The sequence below is a fragment of the Cyrtonyx montezumae genome, unplaced genomic scaffold, assembly GCF_038088225.1.
Source record: "Cyrtonyx montezumae isolate F1298 unplaced genomic scaffold, pur_monq_1.0 scaffold_5, whole genome shotgun sequence".
Classification (NCBI taxonomy): Eukaryota; Metazoa; Chordata; class Aves; order Galliformes; family Odontophoridae; genus Cyrtonyx; species Cyrtonyx montezumae.
The window spans coordinates 15,227,511-15,250,666 of NW_027072056.1; the positions used below are offsets into that span (position 1 = coordinate 15,227,511).

At 59.2% G+C, this 23,156-nt stretch overlaps 1 protein-coding gene across 3 annotated transcripts; it reads right to left on the reverse strand.

Moving 5' to 3' along the window:
- Positions 1-211: 211 nt before the first annotated feature.
- EPHB3 (EPH receptor B3) lies at positions 212-22,250 on the reverse strand. Of its 3 annotated transcripts, none has more exons than XM_065747911.1 (16): positions 22,112-22,249; positions 11,622-11,686; positions 10,704-11,376; positions 5,336-5,491; positions 4,908-5,243; positions 4,116-4,240; positions 3,848-4,016; positions 3,662-3,767; positions 3,372-3,469; positions 3,104-3,226; positions 2,775-3,022; positions 2,369-2,584; positions 2,132-2,281; positions 1,850-2,043; positions 1,560-1,715; positions 212-1,356 (listed from the first exon to the last, which is right to left on the reverse strand). In XM_065747911.1, exons 1-16 carry the CDS (start codon positions 22,206-22,208, stop codon positions 1,248-1,250), a joined length of 3,021 nt encoding a protein of 1,006 aa, XP_065603983.1. In that variant the 5' UTR covers positions 22,209-22,249; the 3' UTR covers positions 212-1,247. The 3 variants fall into 3 exon arrangements, with proteins under 3 accessions (XP_065603983.1, XP_065603984.1, XP_065603981.1); XM_065747912.1 differs by having other exon boundaries at positions 3,372-3,424; positions 22,112-22,248; XM_065747909.1 differs by having other exon boundaries at positions 3,372-3,424; positions 3,848-4,240; positions 22,112-22,250.
- Positions 22,251-23,156: the final 906 nt, after the last annotated feature.

The following is a 23,156-nucleotide window of genomic DNA, read 5'->3' on the forward strand; positions in this document are numbered from 1 at the left end:
AGTACCCCATGGGGGAGCACAGGGCCGGCACCAATCTGCCTGGCACCTTCCTGCTGGCACACATCAGCACCTACAGGCACCCGTGGGAGCATCGGTGTTACAGCAAAGGTTAGGGGCACACAGGGACGTGGGTACCTGCAGCCATGGGCAGCGGTGGAGGCAGCAGCCCCGTGCCGGTGCAGTGAGAGCGATCGAGCAAAGGAAACGCCGATAAAATTCTTATTGCCTTTATTCTGCCCATTGCCTCGCACAGTCCTGCCGGCCAGCACTCACGCACACACGCACACACTCACGCACACTCACGCACGCTGGGAGTCTCGCCCTCAGCACGGAGGAAGCGGGCTGCAGTGAAGTCAGAGGAAGGTGAGTGAGTCTTTTGGCAGCAATCACAGCGTGTGGCAGGAGCGGCACCCGCTCCTTCTGCATAAAACAGGAGGCTGGGGGAGGCCAGGCCTCCGTGTGGCCCCGGCCCCGCTCCCGGCCCCGCTTCGGGGGCTGGAGGGTCCCTGTGCAAACGTGCTGACGGCCTCACTCTGCGGTCCAGAGCCGGCCACGAGAACCAAGAGGGTCCCCTTTCTGCACCCTCTTTTTTTTTTTTATATATCTCTCTCTATTATTATTATTATTATTATTTTTTTGCCTAACTCCCTGCATAGTAAATCTCACGGGGCTCGGGTTCTGGCGTGCAAAGCCAAAAAGGGAGCAGAGCCTTTCCCCTTCAGACACGTCCCAGTGAGGACCCCCGTGCGGAGGGGAGGAGTGATTGTCTGGGGCCGTAGCCCCGTCCCTGGTGCCGTTTCCACACGGGGACCGGGCTCGGGGAAGGCTTCGGAGCGTCTGACGGACTCAGCGGACGGGTCAACAGTCTGTGGCCTCAGGGATGGGGGGAAGTGAGGACTCGAGGGGGGAAAACGGGGTGTAAAGAAATCCAAGCAGAACATCTCTTCAAACTGATGAGCACTGAGACAGGGCGGGAAGCGGGATGCGCCATCTCCATCCCATAATCCATCTTCAATATGAAGACTGCGTCGCTGCCTCGCCACTGCGGGACACGGGACGAAAAGCCGGGCTCCCTCGGCACGAGTGTCTCCGATCCAGGGAAGGGTGGCCCGGCCCAGCCTGTCCCCGGCGAGCGTCCGAGGCAGAGGAGCGCCACGGGAAGGGGAAATCGGGAAGCCGGGCTGCACCGCAAACAGAACCTGGTTGGCAGGTTCCCTCGGTCCGTTCCAAGGCAGAGTCCCCTGCGGTCAAACCTGAACCGGCAGCGTCTGGTTCATCTGCAGCCTCATGTCCTGAATGCTGCTCAGGATCTTCTTCTGGTGCCCTGCTAGTGTCACCCCTATCCTCAGCAGGTCCCTGCAAGGAGAAGCTGACGGATTAGTGATCTGCCCACTGCAGTACCAACCGGCCCTGCCCCATCTAGCTGGCACCAAGGGATCCCACCTTCACTGCATCCCTCTAACACCACCTTTATCACTGGATGCTCATTCCCAGACCTTAACCCCATAGGGTAACCCCACACAGGACCACTCGCCCCAGTCCCACAAGCAGGGACTCACTCTGCTGTCATCTGTGCCACCAGGTCAAAGGAGGCGAAGCCGGCGTTGACGAAGTTCTCCTTGTACCGTCCCATTTTGATGGCATCCAGCCAGTCTCCCACGGTGGTGAATGTGGTGTAATCGGGCACGGTGCGGTCCAGGAGTGGCTGGGAGACACTGCAAGGCAAGAGAGCCATAGGCAACAGGGAGCAGGGGTTGCGGAGGAAGCACAGAGATGCGTTATCCCTGCTATCTCATGTCTCCAGCCCTAAATGCCTCTGTGTTCCCAAGGACTGGGGAATGCCACTGACCCAGACTGGACGCTGGCGATGACCTTCAGGCTGGCAGCGTTGCGGATCAGCTTGTCCAGCGTGTTGACAATCTGTGCAAACTTGGGCCGCAGGTTGCGGTCCCGCACCCAGCAGTCCAGCATTAGCTGGTGCAGAGCTGTGGGGCAGTCCATGGGGGGTGGCAGGCGGTAATCCTGCTCCACCGCGTTGATCACCTGCAGGGAGAGGCGCACAGAAGCGTCTGTGAGCGTGCTAGGTCCCCGCTGGTGACACCAAGCTCCCCACTCTTGGCTGAGCACTTACATCTTGGTTGGACATGTCCCAGTAGGGTCGCTCCCCGTAGGACATCACTTCCCACATGACGATGCCGTAGCTCCACACGTCACTGGCTGACGTGAATTTGCGGTAGGCGATGGCCTCAGGAGCTGTCCACCTGATGGGGATCTTGCCTCCCTGCAGGGATACACAGCTGTTATACAGCGCACACCTGCTCTGTCCTCCCTTCCCCAGATCTGCAGATCTCCCATGAGCATCCCATACCAGGGAGCTGGTATAGGTGGGGTCGGCCGGATCATCCTCCAAAAAGCGGGAGAGCCCGAAGTCGGACACTTTGCAGACCAAGTTGCTGTTGACCAGGATGTTGCGGGCAGCCAGGTCCCGGTGCACGTAGTTCATCTCTGAGAGATACTTCATGCCGGCAGCGATGCCTCGCAGCATCCCCACCAGCTGGATGACTGTGAACTGCCCATCATTCAGCTGCCAGGAGAGAGATCAGAGGGGTTTAAACAACCTGAACGGACTGAGGAGGGCTCTCTGTGTGCCACCACCACCCTTCTTCCCATCCTGGTTCCCTCACCCAGAGATGTCTATGCACAGCTTAGCCCTGGGGATGTCAGTATGACCATACAGAGGGAAGGAGAAGCACAGGGCGGGACAGAATGCTCACCCGGAGGAAGGAATCGAGGGCACAGTTCTCCATGAACTCCGTGATGATCATGACAGGGCGGCTCTTGGTCACCACGCCCTCCAGGTGGATGATGTTGGGGTGGTCAAACTGGCCCATGATGCTGGCCTCGCTCAGGAAGTCTCGCCGCTGCCGCTCCGTGTAGCCCACCTTCAGTGTCTTGATGGCCACAAAGATCTCACGGCGGCCAGGCAGCTTCAGACGCCCGCGGCACACCTCACCAAACTCCCCTGTGGGTGAGAAGGGGCTGAGCAGGCAGCTGGGGACAGGTGGTGGTCTCAGCAGTGGCCGTGCCCAGCCCTGGGACTTGCCTGCTCCAATGACCTCCTCAATTTTGACGCAGGAGATATCGATCTCTTTGGCGAATTCCCGGACAGCTTCATTGGGGTCTTCATACGTGAAGGGGTCAATGTAGACCTTCATCCCAGGAGTAACTGCAAGGGCAGAGGAATCATCACCAAGGGGGATACAACATGGATGGCATGCTGCATCAGCCTGACATGGTCCTCAGGTAGCAAAGGCCACACCTTTGCTTGTGTGTGGGGCAGGACTCAGGACTCAGGCTGGGCTCACACTCACCATATTGCTGCAGCTTCTCTGTGTACTCGGGATCTGTGCTGTTGCGCTGCTTCCTGCCCAAAGGAGACGAGAGGAGTTGTTCAGTAACCATCCCTTTCCTGATGGGGCAAAGACATTCACTGCCAGCTTCCAAATCCCAGCATGGGCAGCCAAAGCCACAGTTCCTCCTCCAGCAGCAGGACCCCTGTGCAGCAGGTCCAGCCCTCTGCTCTCAGATCGGAACTCTGCCTTCAGACATAGCTGACCCCCCCCGCCTCACTCCAGACCCCCACTCCCTGCAAAGCCACTACCTGAAGCAGACGATGGCGATGATGACCACCACGATGACAAACAGCAGTCCCGCGGTGGCCGAACCCACGATGAGAGGCAGCTCCTGAAAAGTTTTGCCGGTGGAGCCTGGCACAGGGAGAAACAGGAATCAAAGTCAGGCTGGGGAGGAGGCGTATGGAGGAGGGCTGTCCAGTCCTGGTACCTACCATCCTCTGCAGTCGTCTGGAACTCGGAGGGGAGGCTGTAGCGGCCATATCCAGCCACCGTGCGTGCACGGACCTGCACCATGTAGCGGGCGTTGGCCTTCAGCCCGTCCAGTCGCACCGAGTTCTTCTGGCTGGTGACAGTGTTGGCAATGCCATCGCCCTGGCCTTGCTGTAAGAGAGACACGCAGGTGTCACCTCTGTGACGTGTCCCCCCGTCACTGTGGGCCCGATGGGCAGACGGGGAGAGGGAAGGGATGCTCTGCTTTACCTTCTCAGAGTACTTGATCTCGTAGTCGAGAATGATGCCGTTGGGCCGCTCTGGGGGAGTCCATGACAGCGTCATGCTGTTACCGGTGCTGCTGTGCAGGTGCATGGTGGGCACAGCAGATGGGGCTAGGAGAGGGAAAGAGAAAAATGAGGCTGTGCTGGTGCTGGCACTTAGACAGGCTGTGCACAGAACGGACCTCTGAGGAAACCAGGACCTGCTCAGTGAAAAGGCTGAAAAGCTTTGGGGCTGCCTTTGGAGGAGATGCAGTCTCACAGCCAAGACGACGAGGGACCAAAGGGTTGCTCAGAAAGAGCACCGAGCTGACACTTCATCCTATGCATGGTTGCAAACTGGTCCAAGGAAGGACACGCTGCAGACCCAAAGCAGGGCTCCCTCTGCTCATCCCCCAACAGGGAGCTCTACACTCCACCCCACCGGTGAGACTTGTGAACTCAGATCAGAGCACAATGGCAGGAGATTACCAGCATGCTGGAGCTGGGCCAGGAGAGGAGGAAGGAGTGAATGGCACAGCACTCAGCTGTCTGCATATGCTTGGACTCATGCTGAGCCTACCAGGGCCCATGGGGGGAGAAATCACATCGCCTTCCTCCTCCCTTCGCAGCAGGCACAGCATCTCTCTGGGGTGGGTCTAGGAGCTCTCCAGAGCACCTGCCAAGCCCGCCCTTCCCTGCCCGCATGTGTTTAAATCCCATGCTCTCCAAGGACGTGTGTTTAAATAGAGAGGAAAATTCACCCAGGGGATTAGAAACAGTGATGCAGGGTGGCACTGACCAGCCTGGTTAGTGGTGATGTTGACGGAGGCAAAATGCGGAGGGTAGGGGCTCTTGCTGGAGATGCCATTCACCGCCTGGATCTCAAAGGTGTACTGGGTGTGGGCCATCAGGTTGCTGATGTAGATGCGTCGCTCGGTGAGGCCCAGCTGGCGCGGCACGAACTCCACGTTGTCGTCGCAGCGCGTGCACAGCCGCCGCTCCACGCTGCACTTCTTGCAGATGACGTTGTAGAGCAGGTCGTCCCGCCCGCCCGCGTCCTGCGGCTCGCTCCACTCCAGCACCAATGACGTCTCATTCACGTTGGAGATGACGCTGCGTGGGGCTGAGGGCACACCTGGGGAGGCGTGGGGTGGGGGGAGAGGGTCAGGGATGGCTGCCCCACGGTTCCTCCCACCCACAACCCCCTCCCACCCGCACGGCACTCACTGGTGCAGGCGCTGTCTGCGGGGTCCGTGTCTGCTCGGAAGAAGCCGCTGCGACATATGCAGACCGTGGCTGCTCCTGAGGTGGTGCGGCTGTTGGGAGGGCAGGGGGAGCAGGGGCCCTCTCCCTGCTTGGATTTGAACGTTCCTGGGCCGCATGCTGGAGGAAGGGAGAGTGAATCCACATTAATGAAGGGCACCTGGCGTTGCTTCATGGGTTCCCACTGCGCCGTGCTCCATTCTTGGTGATGCAGATCAGGGATGGAAGTACTCAGCCCAGCCTGCCATCCCCTGTGGGAGGCCCCTGTCACCCTGAAGTGCCCACCCCACCCCAAATCCCCCACCCCAGCCACTTGAGCCACTTCTCAGCCTGCGGTGGTGGCACCTCCGAGCCAGCTCCAGCGCTGTGTGCCGAGCCAGATTACAACATTCCTGCCACTGCTTCCGATGCTTGCTGGAGGAGCCCTGGAGCTGGCCCCACTCACACTGCAGGCACTCAGCCCTAACGAGGGGCACGTGAAAGGATTAACAGCATTCAGACCGAGGAGCAGAACAGCGTTGGGAAACCACCCCGTGCCTCGAAATAGCCTCATTTAGTGCGGCCCTGTGACAACTGGGGTGTGGAACCCTCCCAGCATGGGGCCCATGAGGTCTCCTGCCCCACACCCACATCAGTGAGACCCTCACAGCCCTATCTGTCTGGCCCTGGGTCATGCAGCCATACTGGCAGTCCATGAAGTGGAAACTCCTGCCCCGTGCCTGCCCGATGACATCACCCTAAACACAAGGAGCTTCTCCTTGCTTCACAGGGCTGCACTGAGTGGAAGTTTCCTGCTATGAGCCATCTCCTGACACCCTGCATGGAAGCTTTCCGGCACCGGGGTGCTGTGGGTCATTGCTCCTGGGCACCACAGGAACCGGATCCACCCTAACTCCATGTCCAGAGCCCTTCAGAGAGAACAGGATGGACCCCACAGCCTGGCTCGCTGAGCTGACCTACCCTTTAGATCTCTGCACCCACCCTTTAGAAACTCATGTTTAGCCCATTCTGCGCAGCCCAAAAGGAATCATCCTAAAGGAAGGGATGAAGGCAGTGCTCCATCCCCCTGAGATACGAAGGGAGCAGCCCAAGGTGCTGGAGCAGCCCCAGCATGCACTGGCCCAGCCCAGCCACAGTTGCAGGCAGTTAAAACTGGGTGGATGCAGCTTCACACATCAGGAACCAGATTGCTGAGGAATGAGAGATGACTGAAACCTCTTGGACAGGAACACTCTGGGCTCTGAGAGCTGCCAAACATGCTTTGGTTATGGACAAGAGCCCGGATCTGTGGGGGACAAACCCCCCTGAAACAACAGAGGGGTGAAACCGGAGCAGTGATTGCGTGGAAAGGAAAGGCCAAGCACAGGCTGGGAGAGCACCAGCACACAGCCAGGCCCTGGGTTGATGAGCCCACAGCCGCCTCGCTCCTCTCAGAGACCTTCCTCCTTGCCTCCTTCTCCTTGTGGTGTAAGCCTCGCTGCCACCCATTTGAGAAGGGGAAAAGCAGGCTGGGAGGTGAGGCCCAGCTGCACTACCACGCTGGAGCATCCAACTCTGTTTAATAAATCAGAGCATAAGGACCTCAGTGGCAGCGTGACAGCTCTCAGCCACGTTTGAAGCCGTAACTGAGCTGAAAGCTGATCCCAGGTCCCCGTGGATCTGTGTCATCTCCTCCTGCATGAAGCAGCTAGGCTGAGCTCCTCACTCCCACCCGGAGCTCTGCATCTGCCCTTTTTTTCCTGCTGAAGTGTCCTCAAATCAAATAGCAGCCCCCAACCTCTGCAAACAGATCACATCTCCTGGTGCTGGGCTGTGGCCACTGCCGGGGAGAACATGACAGCTGCTGACAGCCACGGGATAATGGGTCAGGGAAGCGAGCAGAGATCTGCAGAGGGGCTGCTGGATGGCAGGAGGGAGCTGCAGCCCAGCAACGGGGGAGAATTGCACAGGGAGTTGATCCTCCTGGTGCACATCAGTCCCGCAGTCGAATCCTGCACTGCTGCTCCTGCACTCTTTCCCCGTGCTGTCCCCACCCCTGTGAGCGAAATCCAAGGGAGGGAGCCGAAAAACACAGAGACAAAACCACCATCAAGAGCACGGTGACTCACCTCAGTGATGACTGGATGGAATGGGGGAACCACACACTGAGCATCCCCCGAAACCTGTGGTCCCCTCCCATAGAGTGGCTCCGAATTGCCCCAACTTAACCCCTCAGCTGCTTCCCCGTCCCACTGCTTTCCCCTCCCAGATACTTCCCTCCCTGCAGGAGTGAAGCAGAAGGTCTCGAGTACAGATAAAAGACACCTCTTGCATCCCTCTGCCCAGCAGCTCCGTCCTTCCCTGCAGGCAGCTATCAGCTCTGCCCAGGATGATGTGTGCTTTACGGACCTACACTGCTCGCTCCCTTTGCTATTCTGTAAGTGGCTGCAGGTGGATGGGAGCTGTGCAAGCAGCCCAGCCCCTGGCGAGGTGGTGGCTCTTCTTTTAAGCCTCTCTTAAAAGGCACTTGATTTTTCCTTTAAAACACCCTTTGGGTAGAAATATTTTTACACTTGTGCAGTCCAGAAATGAATGGAATAAACTTGAAGGGCAGAGGAAGGGAAGATCCCTTTGGGGTTTGAGCAGTGGCATCTGAGTAAGAGGTGGCAAAATGATATTTTTTGTGTGCCTTTCTGTAATTTATTTTTTTTAAAGGAGGAATTTTCAATGAGCAAAGTGCCCCTGGAGCTGCAGCGGGTCACGGGCAGGACGGCAGATCTCCGTGCCGTGGTACAAGCAGCCCATTGTGGAGCTGCCCGGCTCCGCACGCCAGCGCTGCTCTGCCTGCACCGCCTTTGATCTGTAATCCTGGCCAATTAATAGAAGGCAGTTTCACTTCCTGGTTTTCATGCAGCAACCCCGTGTTGCAATGCAAAGCTGCAAACAGTTGGGGAGTGCAGTGCTGGCTTGGCGTTTTTGTTTTTTTTTTTTTGTTTAATTCACGGTGATGTTCCCATTAGTCACTGAGCACGAGGAAAACGCATTTTGACAAACCCCACACTTTGGCCGTGGCCTGACCTGCTATCACCCGCTGACAGCACCCAAATAGGCAGCAGCACTGCCGTGCACACCCTGTATGGCAGGAGGGGACTCGAAGGAAGGGGTTGGAGCTCGGTGGGCAGCGCTCTCGTGGAGCACCGGGACCTCACGGGTCACTGGGAAATCCCACTGCCAGCCTGTGAGCTCCGTGTATGAAGCCCCAAAGTGACGCGGGGCACCGCGGAGTGAGAGGAGATGGGGGTACATGTCCCCCAGGTCCCACCACGGCCATGGGCTGCGCTCCCGCGAGCACTGCCTCCGCACATTTCTGCACGAAGCGTGTGGGAAGTGGCACAACCCCCAGAAGGGCCGTGTGCTAATTAAATAAAGATAATGAGGCTGAGAATGAGATGCCAAATCAATGCTGTGGCAACTCCCGAGCAGAGCGGCAGATCCCAGCCTCGCAGCTCGCATGACAAAGCGTGCCCAAGGAGCTGCCTTCAGCCGGGCTCATCCCGCGGGACCGGGATCCAAGGCGTATTGTCACAGGTCTGAATGCGGAGCCTAATCCCAGCGCTGGATGCAGATAAAGAGGAGGAGGAGGAGAGCTTCAAAGGCCACGGAAAGGCTGGGGAACGGGGGAGATTTACAACAGGGCTTATCCCATCTAAGCGCTAACGCAGTATTGTTATTTATTAAAATGCCATCTGGCACCTCGCAGCTCTCCGAGCTCCGCGATCCCAGCAGCAGTGCTGGGACGTGGTACAACACGGCACGGGGGCTCTGCCCTGCTCCCTCCATGCACCAGCTACTCGCAGGGGTATTGCTAGGGTGAGCTGTGAGCTGCAAAACGGGGGAATAAAAGCTGAAATGCGGCAACGAAGCAGCCAACAAAGAGCAGAAAATGGAGCTGGGTTATGCGAGCCCTTCCTCAGCTGTTTCCACTTAAAACACGGTCATATGGTGGAAAATGTGATCGTACGAACGTGGTGCGAGTTTCCCGGAGAAACGTGTGGATGCCATTTCCACCCAGAGAAGGGCAGGGGATGGGTGCTGGATGGGGTCATGTCTGTGGCTTCCTGGTGCCAGAAGCAGAGGCTCGTGGGGAATAAAACAGAAGTGCTGCCCATAGGCTGGAGGATGGGGGAAGGATGAGGCTCCTCTCCTGGCCCCCCCTCGGGAGGGATGTAGTGTGCAGTATCACCTTTGCTGCCTCCTCCAAGTGGGGGACCACGGGTGCTGATGTGAAGTGGCACCCCATGCCCCTCTCACTGCAGGAGAACAGTGAACACCCTATAGGGTCTGTAGGATCTCCCAGTCCAAGTAATATGGAGCCAGCTCCTCAGGAGCAGGGACCTCAAAACAAACCAAGCAGTGGATGCCTGGGGCTGGCAGCTGTCTGTTCTAGGATCGATGGTGCTCAGAGGATGAGCTCCCTACAAGCAGTCGCTATGGTCACATATACATCCCAAATCCCACTGCCCCTGCCAAGAGTGAAAGCCTGGTGCCAAGCAGCCCATCATCTGCGAGCATGCAGCACCCAGCCCTGGCTCCCTGCTGTCCGTGCCTCCATTCAAGGGAAGCAGAGGAGTCCTGCCCCAGGGCAGGGTCCTGAGTGCTGGAGGCAGCTCCCAGGGCCACAGTAACCCCAACAGTGAGCACTACACCTATCCACACCCGTCTTTCCAAATTGACATTCCCTGCCTGGGGTGAAACAGCAACACCAACCCTCCGTGGCACTCATCTGCAGGCAGGATGCTCTCTCCTTCCTTCCAAGGAAGGAAGGCTCGCTGCAAGACTGCGGCTCTGGCAGGGGGCCTCCTGCAGCCAGCTCAGCGGGGCCCCACTCGCCGCCAGCGTTTCGAATGCCTCCACACAGGCAGTGTGAAATCTCACTCACCGGGAGCAGGCACTCACCCCGACCACCTGCACCGTTACACACTGCAGGAGGGAGAGCAGAAATGTCGGCAGCGGGGACGAGACAAAAGTGTTGGACACGCATTACAGCTTGCTACATCCCCTGAGCTACACAGCACTGCAGTCCGTGCCATGCAGGCACGCTCCGTATCTCAGCACTCAGCAGATGTTCCCCAGCTTGGCACCAGTAAGCTATGCCAGTACAGACCACAAAGACTTAATGCTTCCAGACACACAAAGCGCAGACCAGTCCTGAGACAGGATCCATGCTCCATCCCTATGGAGCCATCTCGGCTCACAGAGCCTCCAAAATGAGACCTAGCTCAACACATCCTTTGCATGAGCGCACACATGCAGTGTGATAGGTGAGCCGAGAGTGACCACACCAAGCCCTTACCTTGGCAGTGGGTGTCCTTCATGGCTGGCTCGTACCCAGAAGCACACGTGCACGCTCCCACAGGCACCATCCACTCGCCGTCACCGTTGCAGTACAGCTTCAGGGGCACAGACACCTCCACCGCATTGGGGATGCAGGTGCCCGGGGCAATGACCAGCGATGTGGGCTCTGCCCCCGTTAGGGTCTCCGGGAAGATAGCAAAGCCAGCAATGGTGTTGGAACATTTCTTGTAGAAAGCCCGGACGGAGATGAGGGACATACAGGCCCCCAGGTCCTGGAAAGCCAGGTAAAAGCCATTCTTGGAGAGCGGCCCAAAGCTGCGCACCTTGGTGTTCACGCGGCCGGACTCCAGTTTGGAGAAGCTCTCATCTGGAGCAATTGTATCCACTTTGATATAGGGGTTCTCCATCCAGAAAGGGCTACTGGCAGAGGCAGAATCCGTATCCGACTCATAATAGAAGAGGTTGAAGGTCTCTTTGCAGGAACCAGGGATGTTGGGGATGCTGTTGCAGTCCCGCACGGTGAATTTCAGCTCCACGTAGACGCGCTGGACGTCCTGGCGCTGGATGAACTTGGTGCGAAGCCAGTTGTTCTGGTTGGCCTCCCGCACGTTGCACACCTGGTACGTGCGGATGGGGTTCATGGCCTCATCGTAACCACTGACCTCTTCCCACTGCAAGAGAGAATCAGCACATCAGACCCTGGCTCGGGTAGGGCAGGAGATAACAGGGAGCACTTCTGCCTGCCCCAGCCTCCACAAGGTGACCAAGGGACCACTGCTCCGCTGGCTGGGAGTCAGAGCAGAGCTGTGGGATTTAGAAAGCAAAAGAAGCAGGGGAGGGAAGGGAAAGTGCGGGCAAGGGACCCTGACCCCAAGGACCCCATAGCAATGGGGGGCGCGACTGGCTCCAGACTTACCCCTGTCTCTGGATGGGTTGTCCATGCCAACTCCGAGGTCACCCACTTCGTGTCCATCAGGGTCTCTAAAGATAGAGAGGAAAGAAAGAGAAAAGTAATTGGAGATGAAGGCCAAGATTCGAGGGAAAAAAACAGGAGGAGTGGGGGAGAAAAGAGCTTAGGCTGACATTTCTGTGGAAAACAGCAACTTGGGGGGTGAGACGTGGTGGGAGGAGGGGGAGTGGCGCAGACAGACTCCAGATTTCTGCTCTGCTGTCAGAACAGGAAGAGCGAGGCGTCCCCGTGGAGCAGCCGGCCAGGTGGCATGGGGACACGCTGCCACCCCCAGCCCGGCCACCAGCCCTCCACCTCCTGGCCCCCTGTGTGCCTCCCCCTGCGCTTTGGCAGGGCACGTATTTACTGTGGCTGGGGTTGAAAGGGCCTGTTCCCATGGCAGGGCGGTGCGGGCCAGGCAGGTTTATCCAGAGGAGGAGGGACTGGCAGGCTGCTCTCCCAGAGACGCCCCACATCACTCATTTTACAAGAGGGGAGAAGAATTTGACCGTCTGGCCAACATTCCTGGAGCAGACTACAAGACAAACCACCCCGACAGCATTCCCCAAACAGCCCCAGCCCCAGCCTTGGGGGAGCGAGACGCTTGTCTGGGAAGAGCTGCAATTGCAGGCAGCTGTCGCTAATCCCAGGCAGAGCTGCAGCTCCGAGTGAGCACCGCCGCACACAAAAACCGGGAGAGAAATGCAACGATGGGGAGTGACGCTACGCCCTCCATGCCCCGCCTTATCCGGGCTGGGAGAGTGGTGGGATGCTGGAGGCTTGGGTTCATCCCGCCCAGGGGAGCTGGGGGGCAAAGGGCTGCAAGCACCAAGTAAAGCCCCACAGCTGGGCAACACAACCCAGTGTGCTCACAGGTTCCTGTCAGCAGCCCCAAAGCATGTTCCCCCCATGCGGATGCATGCATGGCCCTTGCTCCCCTCTGCACAGCTCCCCAAGGGCAGACTGTCCAACCCTCATAGGGATGAAGGGCACGGAGCTATCGCTTGCTCACAGCCCGCTCATCCCCAGCACAGCGACTCAGCCGAAGGAGCAATTCCACCTTCTTCCCTTCCACTTCAGGAAAAGCACCGGCTGACCCAGCTGAGGAGGAAGCACGGAGGAGGAAGGAAGCGTTCACACATTATGGGGTTTGGGATGAATCCTGGCTGGAGGATTCCTTCCTCCTGCGTCCCACCCTGGGGGCAGCAGCCAGCAACACAGAGCGACATCCACGGCTGTGCCGGCACAGCCCCAAGGCAGTGGGGCAGGGCAGCACGCTCAGCGTGAAGGATGAGCCATCCCATGCCAGGCACCCTGTGCTGCACCGGGGACGGGGAGCAGAGCCACCCGCACTGCTCCCAGGGCCGGCCCCGGGCGCCAGCTGCCCTAATAAGGGCACAGCAGTGCTGCGGGGGCCGGGAACGCAGCGCCGGCGGCGGAGCAGAGCCAAGCGCGTGCTGACAGCGCGGGGCTGCCAAGTCCTGGAGAGGAGAGCCAGGCTGTAATGGGGCGCAGGATGCACCCAGCCAAGGGCTCCAGGATAGGATGGGGATGTGGCGTGGGGGTCCTGTGAGCACTCAGGTTCTCAAATTTACCCAAGGAGTGTGGGAAACCCCTGCACAGCCTCCACACCCCACGGCATCAAAGATCCCCTCCGGCACTGCCCTTCCCTGTGCTAGGCGGCTGGGACATGCTGTATCCTCATTTGGCAGCATCTGCCCTCTGAACAGCGAGGAGGGGAAAGAAAACAACAGGGCTGAGCCGGCCCTGCTGGCACGAGAGCCACATAAACCACACGGTGAGAACGGAGGGAAAATAATAGGAATAAAACAACTGGGCAACGCAGCTAAAGGAAACGGGGCCAGGCGTGGAGGGCAGCGGGGTTTCCTGCAGCCGTGGGGCTGGACAGGGTCAGCAGTCCCCCCTGGCCTCTCCTCACAGCCCACATTGCAGCAGATGGCCCCAGGGCTGAACACTGGGCCCAGCTGGAGCTGCACTGTGTCCTTAAAGCTGCTGCAATGATTTCTCAGCACAGAGGCACTGAACTGGTGGCCTCTCTGCAGCAAGTACTGGGGCACTCAAAGTGCACCTCCTCACCAAGTGGGCACACACTGGCACCCAGGGCTGGGGTATTTGGGCAGATTTGGACACCATGCTGCCATGGTGCTGGAGCGCTCCTGGCTCAGCCCAGGTCTGCAGGTGCTTTGGAGAGATGTGAATGGTGTCAAGGCCCACTAAAGCTTGACTCAAAACCTTCCAAATCCCTCATGCCGAGGACAGCTTGGTTCCATTAGTCAACGGGAATTTGGCTCCCAGCTTCGGCAGCTTTGGGAAGTCTCCCCCAGGCCTGCTTTATCACTGCTGGGGAGTTGTCCTCTGCTTACCTCCAGACAGGCCGAGGAGCTCAGGAGAGCACAATCCCTGCTAAGATTTGGCAAGCGCAGCAATCCACAGCCACCCCCACACCAAAGCAAGATTTCCACGGCAGAGACAGATCCAAGGGCAGGGAAAGAGCCTCACTTCTCGGATGGGGCTGTGCACTTAGTGCTGGCTGCCTCCTCCTCACTTTGCCAAATCTCCTTTGTGCACCTCAAGCTGCAATTAACATGATTCCCGTGCCCCCCCCATCCCTCTTGCAGGGTCCTCAGCAGCTTGTGGGGCATGTGAAGCCCTGCATGGGCTCACCTGGACCTCTTTGGACTCAGAAGCTGAGGAATGCTACACGCATGCTCCGTGGCCAGCGAAACGTCCAGGCTCACTAGAAGAGGCCCTGAGAGCCCCCAGCTTGTGCCGCTCGGCGGCAGACATGCACAGCAGTGATGGCAGGCTTTGCACTTAGCACTGCCTGGGCCAGAAGGGAAAATTCTTTCAAGATGAAGCCGCTGGGGAAGACTCAATCGTCTCCACCAACCGGCTCCAATTTAAGTGTTCTCGCCCTTTGAACGCGGGGACTGCCGCCTTTATCAGGATGTGCTAGCAGGGTACGACGCCAGCTCCTCACCCCGACGGGGAGAAGGCAGCCAGCACACTCCAGAGCATCCTGGAAGAAGGCAAGGGAGCAAAGTTAGTAAAGACACCCACGCAGCCCTGCTGCAAACATGGGAACCTGTTCTGCAACACCCTGGGAGCCACGCGCGCCATCGCGCCCAGGAGCTGAGCCCCAGCATCCATCCCATCCCATCCCATTCCACCCGCAGTGGCTCCATCAGGGTGCTGGGAGCGGAGGTGCTGGCTGGGGTCAGCAGGATCTGCGTGCAGCTCCAGTCTCTGCCTGCTAGTCAAAAAGCCACCAAAAGGGGCATCTCCTGTACATTTTAATTTCCTCCTCAGTTTTGAGATAATGACGGCAGGAGCGGGTGGCCTTGTGCACTCCCCATTCAAGCACCTATCGGCACAATTAATCCCAGCACCGTTCTAAGCAGCGGCACAAAGGGCCTTTGGTGCAGGGCCCTTTATCTGGGAACAAAGAGCTGCCTGTGGGAGAGAACCTGAGGTTGCACTTTTCCCGCTGACGAGCGTTTCGTGTACACAAAAGTGGAGCCACACAGGGCGCCAGGCATCAGGTCAGACCCCCGATGCCTTTCCTGGGGCGTGCTGCTTTCCCCTGATGGAGGTTTCAGCTGATCCCACAGTCATCCTCTTCCTCCTGGGCAAGGGACAGCCCTTGGTGCACCCATAGCAGAGGCTTTGGGCTCAGGGAACGTGGAGAAGGTGCCTGCAGCCCTGCCAGTTACACTGCACAGGGATAAAACCCAGGTTCCCCAGCTTCCACCACTCTGCATGCTTGGGGTCTCAGACATGCAGCACTGCACGGGGTCCCACCCACGGCTCTGGGGCCAGGGCAGCTTGCTCAGCCCCAGGGGAGGGCTGGAGCACTCCCTATCACCACCCACGCTGGGAACGAGCCTCACGCTGAGCCTGCTCCCAGCAGTGGGGGGAACCTCAAGCACTGCAGTGATCCTTTCTCCTTGTGCCCCATCCTGCTGCTGGGGGATGCAGGGCTCCATCAGCCCACGCCCACCAGTGCACGCTCACCCCAGGTCCAGGGTGAGCCAACGAGCTGGGAACAAAGGGAAGAGAGGAGGGGAAAGAAAAAGTGGGGCCTGTATCACAGCTGTGGCCCTTTGTGCCAAGGGCGTTTGGCCCATGATCAAAGGGGATTGGATTTGCTGAGGCAAATGATGACACATCCACTTCAAGCGGGGCAGGTTCTGCCTGCTGCTGGAGGCGAGCCACCGGAGTGAAGAAGTACTGTGGGCACTTAATAATAGACTCATTATTTCTGCATTATGACAGGGCCCAGAGGCCCCAACTGAGATTAAGGCCCCTTTGTACACACCACACACGGGCAGCAGTCCCTGCCCCACTGAGGAAGGGCAGCCTGGTCCCAGTCCCATGGTCAGCTCCCGGCAGAGCCGAAGGATGCATCCTCCCCCTCTGTTTCCCAACCCCACACCTGTGAGAGCAGCCCGCACCGGGCTGTAATAACTCACCCAGGAAGACATCCTCGTGGCTCTGAGCCATCATCTGGCTGCATCTCCCCCTGCTCTGACCCCAATACCTGGCGCCTACTCCATGGGCAGAGCCAGTACTGGGATGACAGTGAGCACAGGGGATGGAGGGCTGCCTCCATCCAGCCCTGCTTGGCTCCCACCCGCTGACTGCCTGAAGAGGGTTTTCCGGCCGCGTGCTCCTCACCAGGAGCTGTTTCCTGATGGCCATGAGACAGACTGAAGCATGTGAGAGAGGACAGGTGCCAGCTCTGCAACTGTGAAAAGCAGATCAAGTGGCAGCACCCGGGATGCGGGGAGGGACAGGCATCCACGCAGCAGGTCAAGCCAGGCACAGCAGATTTCTGCCACTGCAAAGCACAGCCGTGCCAAGATGGGCTGCAGCACTGCATGGCACATGCACTGTGTGTAAACCCTGCAAGTCACAGTACCTGGAACATGGGTTTTTTTGCAGCAGGACAGTGGTCCCTGCCCTCCAGCCACACGCTGAGTGCTCTGCTGTGCCCTGTACACACGCAGCCTGTGCTCTGCCAGGTCCCGTTGCCAGCCCCTGGTCCTGCTGAATGGCCGTGCTGATGCTGGGAGAGGCCACGAGCCAGCTGCCCGAGTCCAGCCCTGCGCTGCAATTACTGTTCTATTAATACCACGGGGATTTCGGATGTCAGAGCCCAATACACCATGCCGGGGTCAGCTTCGTCAGAACAAGCTGCTTTCCCTGCCCACATGGTGCACGTGTCCCAGTGCTTGCTGCTTTTCCTCTCCTTTGGGAAAAGGCATCTTCCCTCTGGCAAGGAATCCCACGGAAAAGTCCCAAGCCCCATCAGAGGCCCTGCCAGCCTTCCAACAACTGCTACCTGCTCAGAATGGGCACATCCCTGCCATCGTCAGACAACGTCAGCAGCATGGCACCAGGCAGTACCCATGTGGGCCTGCATGCACGAGAGATTTATAGGTCGCTGTCCCAGCAGGAGCAGCTATGCAACCGCTCTCCACTGCCACAGAAATAACTCGTCAGATCCAGAGACGCCAGACCTGTTCAAGGCATGAATACCATTAACCAGGACGTAGGCAGCAAACCAGCCTGTGTTTCCAACCCCTGGGATGAGAGGAAAGCATGGCCATGGCTTTGTGTGGCAGTGCCCCCCCCCTGTGGGGCCACCAGGCTGGTGCAGATCCCTCAGATCCCATAGAGTTTGGGCAGGCAGCACAGCCCTGTCATGGTTCTGCCTCTATCGCTTACAGCAGGCTGCAATCTGAAATACCTCTCTCTTTCCCCCCCAGCTCTGTTTTTTTCCAGGTTGTACCTCTGGAAAGAGGCCAGGGAAAGAGTAATGATATTTAAAAAACACCCCCTCCCCAAAAAAGGTTACTCATTGCACACACAAAGGTTCGCCCCACAGACGGGCGGCTTGGCTGCCAAGCTGCATCCCATCCAGGCAGCGCGGAGCAGGGGTTCCTGCCAAGATTTCCCTCCTCTCTCCTGCCTGGGGCAGTTACCCAAATCTCCGCGCTGTTCTCCGCTCGCTTCCTTGAGCACCGAGCCCATCTGGAACTGCTTAAACCCAAATATCCTCCCCCCCGCCTCCCCCACCCCGAAGTCAGATTCTTCCAGAGTTAAAACAAGCACAGAGTCAGGAGGGGGTGCCGGGCCGGGCTGACTCGCTCCTTCATTTCAGTTTAATTTCTGGGGAACTAGAATAAATCTGTTCCTGGCGATCGTTCAAGCCCTGCACATTTTCTCATTAATAAAAAAGGCCTTGGATCGCACGCCGTGTGTGCGTGCATGCCGCGAGCCCCCTCCCTGCTCCCCGGCCCGTGGGGTCCCTCCTGCTCCCTGGCCCTTGCTGGGCACCTTGGGGATGAGGAGGAGGGGCTGGGGGGGGACGGGACATCCCCTCCCCAGGACACATTTTGTCCTGAGGAGGCCCCCAAGCCCCACCTCGGAGAGGAACAGGGAGGCCCAAATCCCCCCACAGCTGATGCCGGAGGGGAAATCCCTCAGAGGATGGCTCTGTGAGATGGGGGGGGGACGGCAGGGACAGTGTCCCCTCAGAGGGGCTGCAACCCCCGCAGGGTCCCCCATGCCAGGAGCATTCCTGGGGAGGGGGCCAGGAAACAGGTGTTTGTCAACAGGGTGCGAAACACCAGGCCTCGGCTGCGCTGTGCAGAGCTTAGCAGTGTACAAAAATAAAATAATAAAAGAAAAACCCCACAGCAGCCCCCTGCCCGGACCCCGGGCAGCCACGTGCTGGTACGCGTGCAGGGAGCGGGGCTGCGGCATGCAGCTCCGGCCTCTTCCCAAGATGGCTCCCCTTCCTCCTCAGAGGGGCGGCCATGCGGAGCCGTGCTCCGTCCCGCCTCGCCAAGGGGAAGCAAGCTCTAGGAGGCCCTTCAGCTCCGTGGAAGGGAAGGGGATGAAGGCCCTGAGCTGAGCCCCGAGAAGGGTGGGCAATGTTGGAAGACAAGGGAGGGACGACAAGGCCTCGAGGCCTACAAAATGGCTCCCGTCCTGCCCCGTGCTGCTGCCAGGCTCTGTGGGCCTCTGTTGGTGAGGGAGGACGGCCCACGCCCTGATGGCCACAGCTGGCACCGCCACAGGGAGAGCCCAGCCCTAGCCCGGGCCTGGATTTTGAGCAACAGTAATGATGATGATATACATAAAACAACAACAACAAAAGGCAAAGTGAGAACTTTAATGGGACCATCCCTCCTGTGTGGGAATGGCAGTACAGCAAGCCTCCAAGATGGCAGCCCACCCCAGGGTCACAACCTGCTTCTGCACGGGGCCTGATCCCCACGGTGGGGTCACCGCATGGACGCTCCCCTCTTCCCAAAGCACTCTGCTTGGGAACATGCCTGCTCCACAGTGTCACCAGCTCCTCCTGGGTCCCACACTGGGGGAGCAGGGAATGACAGCAGCCACCAGCTCCAGCACAGCCCTCGGGGATGGGGACAGGTCCCTGTGACCCACAGTGCACCCACCCTGCTGCCTCCTTCTGCACCCATGGGGGATCCCGGCCGGCAGCCCCACACCCTCCCCCAGCACAGCTCCCAGGCGGAGACGCTGGATCCCGACAAACCAGTTTGACTCAGCACAACAGGAACAGCTACAATTTTAAAAACATGCAAGTCTGTGATTCAGGTTGCTGGGGCTGTTTTAATTAAACACCAAGCTCCCCTGCTCCTGGAGCAGGCAGCAGCAAACGGCTCACGGAAAGAAAATGCAACCAACTGGTTTCCCCGAATATCTCTGGCAGTAAGTCATCATAACAAAACAAGGAGTTTCGGTTCATTCCTTAAAAACCAGAGGCCGCTATTCCCCGTCGCCAAGCCTGGGTGGATGGACACGGCTCCAAAGCGTGGCCGGGTGCTGGCCTGTGGCAGAGCTGCAGACAAAGCAGGGTTGCAGAGTTCCCTCTCTCCCGACTGGCCGCATGCTCTGCTTGACACAAAGGAGAGCCCTTCTCCTCCCCGACTCGGAGCACGGCTCCCACAGACAGAGCTTTTTGCGAGGAATTGGGGACTGAATGAATCCAGCAAGTGTGACGGAGCCCTGCAACCTGCTTTTCTCACAGCCGTACCCCGAGCATCAATAAAACAGTGGGGCTGGCTTCCCCGCCTCACTCCACCGATAAAGTAATTAAAGGAAAAGCTGATGCCCCTGCCAAGAAAATACCTGGTGGTTCCAGCTCACGATGCGTGGTCAGCCCGTGAGGTGCCTGGGAGCAAGGCAGGGATGGGTCAGAGGAAGAAAACCCCCATAAATCATCCTGGTTTGGGTATTTTGCTAGAGCCTGCGGGCTGCACGCAGCCTCTGTGCTGGGGCTGGTGGAAGAGCACATGGAAACCCCACAGTGTAGTCGGAGCCCTGTGACCAAAGAGGCAGCTAAGGCAGTAGGGGTATGTTCCTCCAAAAGTGTCCCCAACCCAGCCACATCCCAGTGGGGATGGACAGAGATCCTCAATGGCTCCCAGCTCCCTCCTGCCAGGGCTTTAACCTAAATGGGTGGTGATGGCCTCGATCGCCCCGCAGCCCTGCCGAGACAACTCCTCAGCTCCAGACCCCGCACCGGAGAAAGGATCCGCTGTTGCCCCCGGACAGAGCATTCCTTCTGCAGCCAGCCCAGGGACTGCTGAACCGGAGAAGAAAAACACATTGTGACTTCAAACAAATCCAGCGCACTTACGGGATCTGGAGAGAAACCATTTTCTCCTCAGCAGCACAAAGCCCTCACTGAGCCACTGCCGAGCGCCGCTCCCCCCACCCCCGTGGGGCCTCGTAAAGAAACCCAATGCCATGCTGTGCCCCCGAGGATGGAGCAGGTCCAGCCCCGTACTGCTGGGACTATGCCCTCCCGGCCAGGCAGCGGCCCGTCACCTCTTGGAGGGGGACAGCCAGGACCTGGGGGCTGCCGTCGCCTGGAAGACATGAGCACAGATTTATGGCCATGCCAGATTTATGGTCATCACTAAAATATCCAACTGAACGTGCACGCTCCAGAGCTCCGTGTCTGTCAGGAAGCAGCGTTGTGAGTGGCTGAGAATGCCCCAGTGCAGCCAAAGTGCTGGAGCTGGCTGACCCCAAGAAGACCAGTGGGGATAGGAACTGCAGCAACTTTCCCTCTAGCTAAGGCAACAGCAAAAACAAGGGGGAAAAGAGGGAAAAAAAATAATACAAAAAACAGTCCCAAGGGACTCAAGGCCAGCTCCAAAAATGCCATGCAGTGCCATCCAGGCCCCGAAGCGGTCCACCTGGATGGGCCCTGACCTCCTGGGGCAGCGTATCTGCTCCCTGACCCTTTTGCACACTTGGGAAGCAGAGAAAACCCAGCGGCCCATTGGCACGAGCTGGTTGTTTGCCCTCCATCCAGCACTTCTCCCCCGGGGAAGCAGGGCAGAGGCTGAGCCCCAGCGGGTCAGACAGCACTGGGAGATGCTCCCATTGCAGTGCCCTGCACGCCGCTGCTGTTTCCTTTCCAATTCCCAAACCGCCCATGGGAAACGGGGTCTGAGGGGCTGGGGACACAGAGACTGGTGCCCGCAGCCCTCGTGCCAGGAGAGCTGGGCAGACGGGTTTCTCCTCGCCCCGACTCCCGCTTCCCAGCCCGAGCAGGCCAAGAATCCCAGCTCGCCTTCCTACAGCCTACAAAGGAGGATGTTTTTTCTGTTGTGTTTTTTTTTTTTCCTTTTTCCCCACCCTTCTGCCAAAATAAAGAAGAAAAAAAAAATCCACCGGGCAGAGAAAGAGAGGAAGGGAGAGAGGCAACACTGGGAACAGCCGCCCCCAAAACTTTGTAGAAAGCACAAACGCGGGGGAAACGCTCCCTCCCGAACCGCAGCGCGATGGGCTCCGGCTCCAGCAGCCCCGACCCGCAGCCCCAGCACCGCACCGCGGGCAGCGGAGCCCCCGAACGAGCACAAACACCTCCGAGCAAACCGAAGCGGCGGCCCCTCCGCCGGGCAGCGACCGCCCCGCGCTCCCGGGGCACTGAGGAACGCTCCTTCCCGGGGGGGGTCCCCTCTGCCGCCTCTCCTAACGGAGCGGGGCCGGTTACCGGACACCGCGCACACTTCGTGCCGAGACAAAACCCAGCCGGGCCCCCTATTCCTATAACCCGGAGCGGGGCCGCGAACCGCGGGGAGCGGGATGCGAGCCTCTGAGAGGAGGAAAACCGATTCGAGCAGGGACAAGAGGGGGTCCCTCCTCCTTCCGTGAGGCTGCGGCACGCGTGGCCCCGCGCCGGGACCGGGGGGGTTAAACCACCAGGGAAGGGATGGAGCCGGACACCGCGCACGGACACTCCTCCGGCGGCCCCACAGCGCCGGCTCCCACTGAAAGCGATACGAATCCCGCAGCCCTCCCGGCTCGGAACACGCAGCAGCCGTGGGCGTGCGTGCGCCCGTACCCGGGCCCCGGTGCGGCGGGCACGCCCGGCCGGTACTCACCCTCGAGGGCGCGGCGGCCGCCGGGCAGCAGCAGGAGCAGCAGGAGGGGGAGCAGCGGCGGCGGCGGCGGGGCGGCCCCCGGGCGGGCCGCGGCCATGGCGGGGGGCGGTGCGGGCGGCCCCGCCGGGCAGTCCCGAGCTCGGCGCCACGCGCGGCTCCTCTCGCCGCCGCGCCACGCTCGCGCTCTGGCGCCACCGCCGCCGCTGCCGCCGCTCAGCCGCGCGGGGCGGGGCCTGCCGGCCAATCAGCTCCGCCCCCTGACAACCCGGCGCCCCTAGCGACGGAGAGCGTGGAGCTCATTGGACAGTAGTCTGGAGAGGGGCGGGGCCTCGGCGGAAAGATGAATTGGAATGGGCGGGCGCTGTGAGGCGCGGCCCCCCGAGGTCCCGCCCCTCGGCGCGGGAGGTGCAGGGCGAGGAGCGCGCCCCACCCAGCGGTCGCTCGTGGAATTGAGCTCTTAAAGGGGAAGCGGCCCCGGACGGCAGTGAATGCGCGCGGCCCCGGGCCCTGCCCCCACCCCGTGGGGGTCGGTGTGCGATAGGGTGGGCATGCAGGTCCCTTTGTGCGCCACACAGGGTGGCCAGTGCCACCCACTCCATCTTCTACAGTCCCATCTTATCTCATTCCAGTCCTCTACAGCCTTGTCCCATCCCATTCCACTCCATTCCATTCCATTCTCTACAGTCCCATCCCATTCCATTATTCTATTCAATACCATCCCGTCCTATCCCATCCTATTCTCTACATTCTTATCCCATCTCATTCCATTCCATCTCATTCCAGTCAACTCCTTTCCATCCTATTCTTTACAGTCCCATCCCAGCTTCCATGCTCCCATTCCATTCCATTCCATTCCATTCCATTCCATTCCATTCCATTCCATTCCATTCCATTCCATTCCATTCCATTCCATTCCACAGTCCTGTCTTATTCATTTCTACTCCATTCCATTCCGTTCTATTCCTTCCATTCCATCTTATCCTTTACAGTCCCATCCCATCCTCTACACTACCACTCCATTCCCCTCTATTCCATTCCACTCACT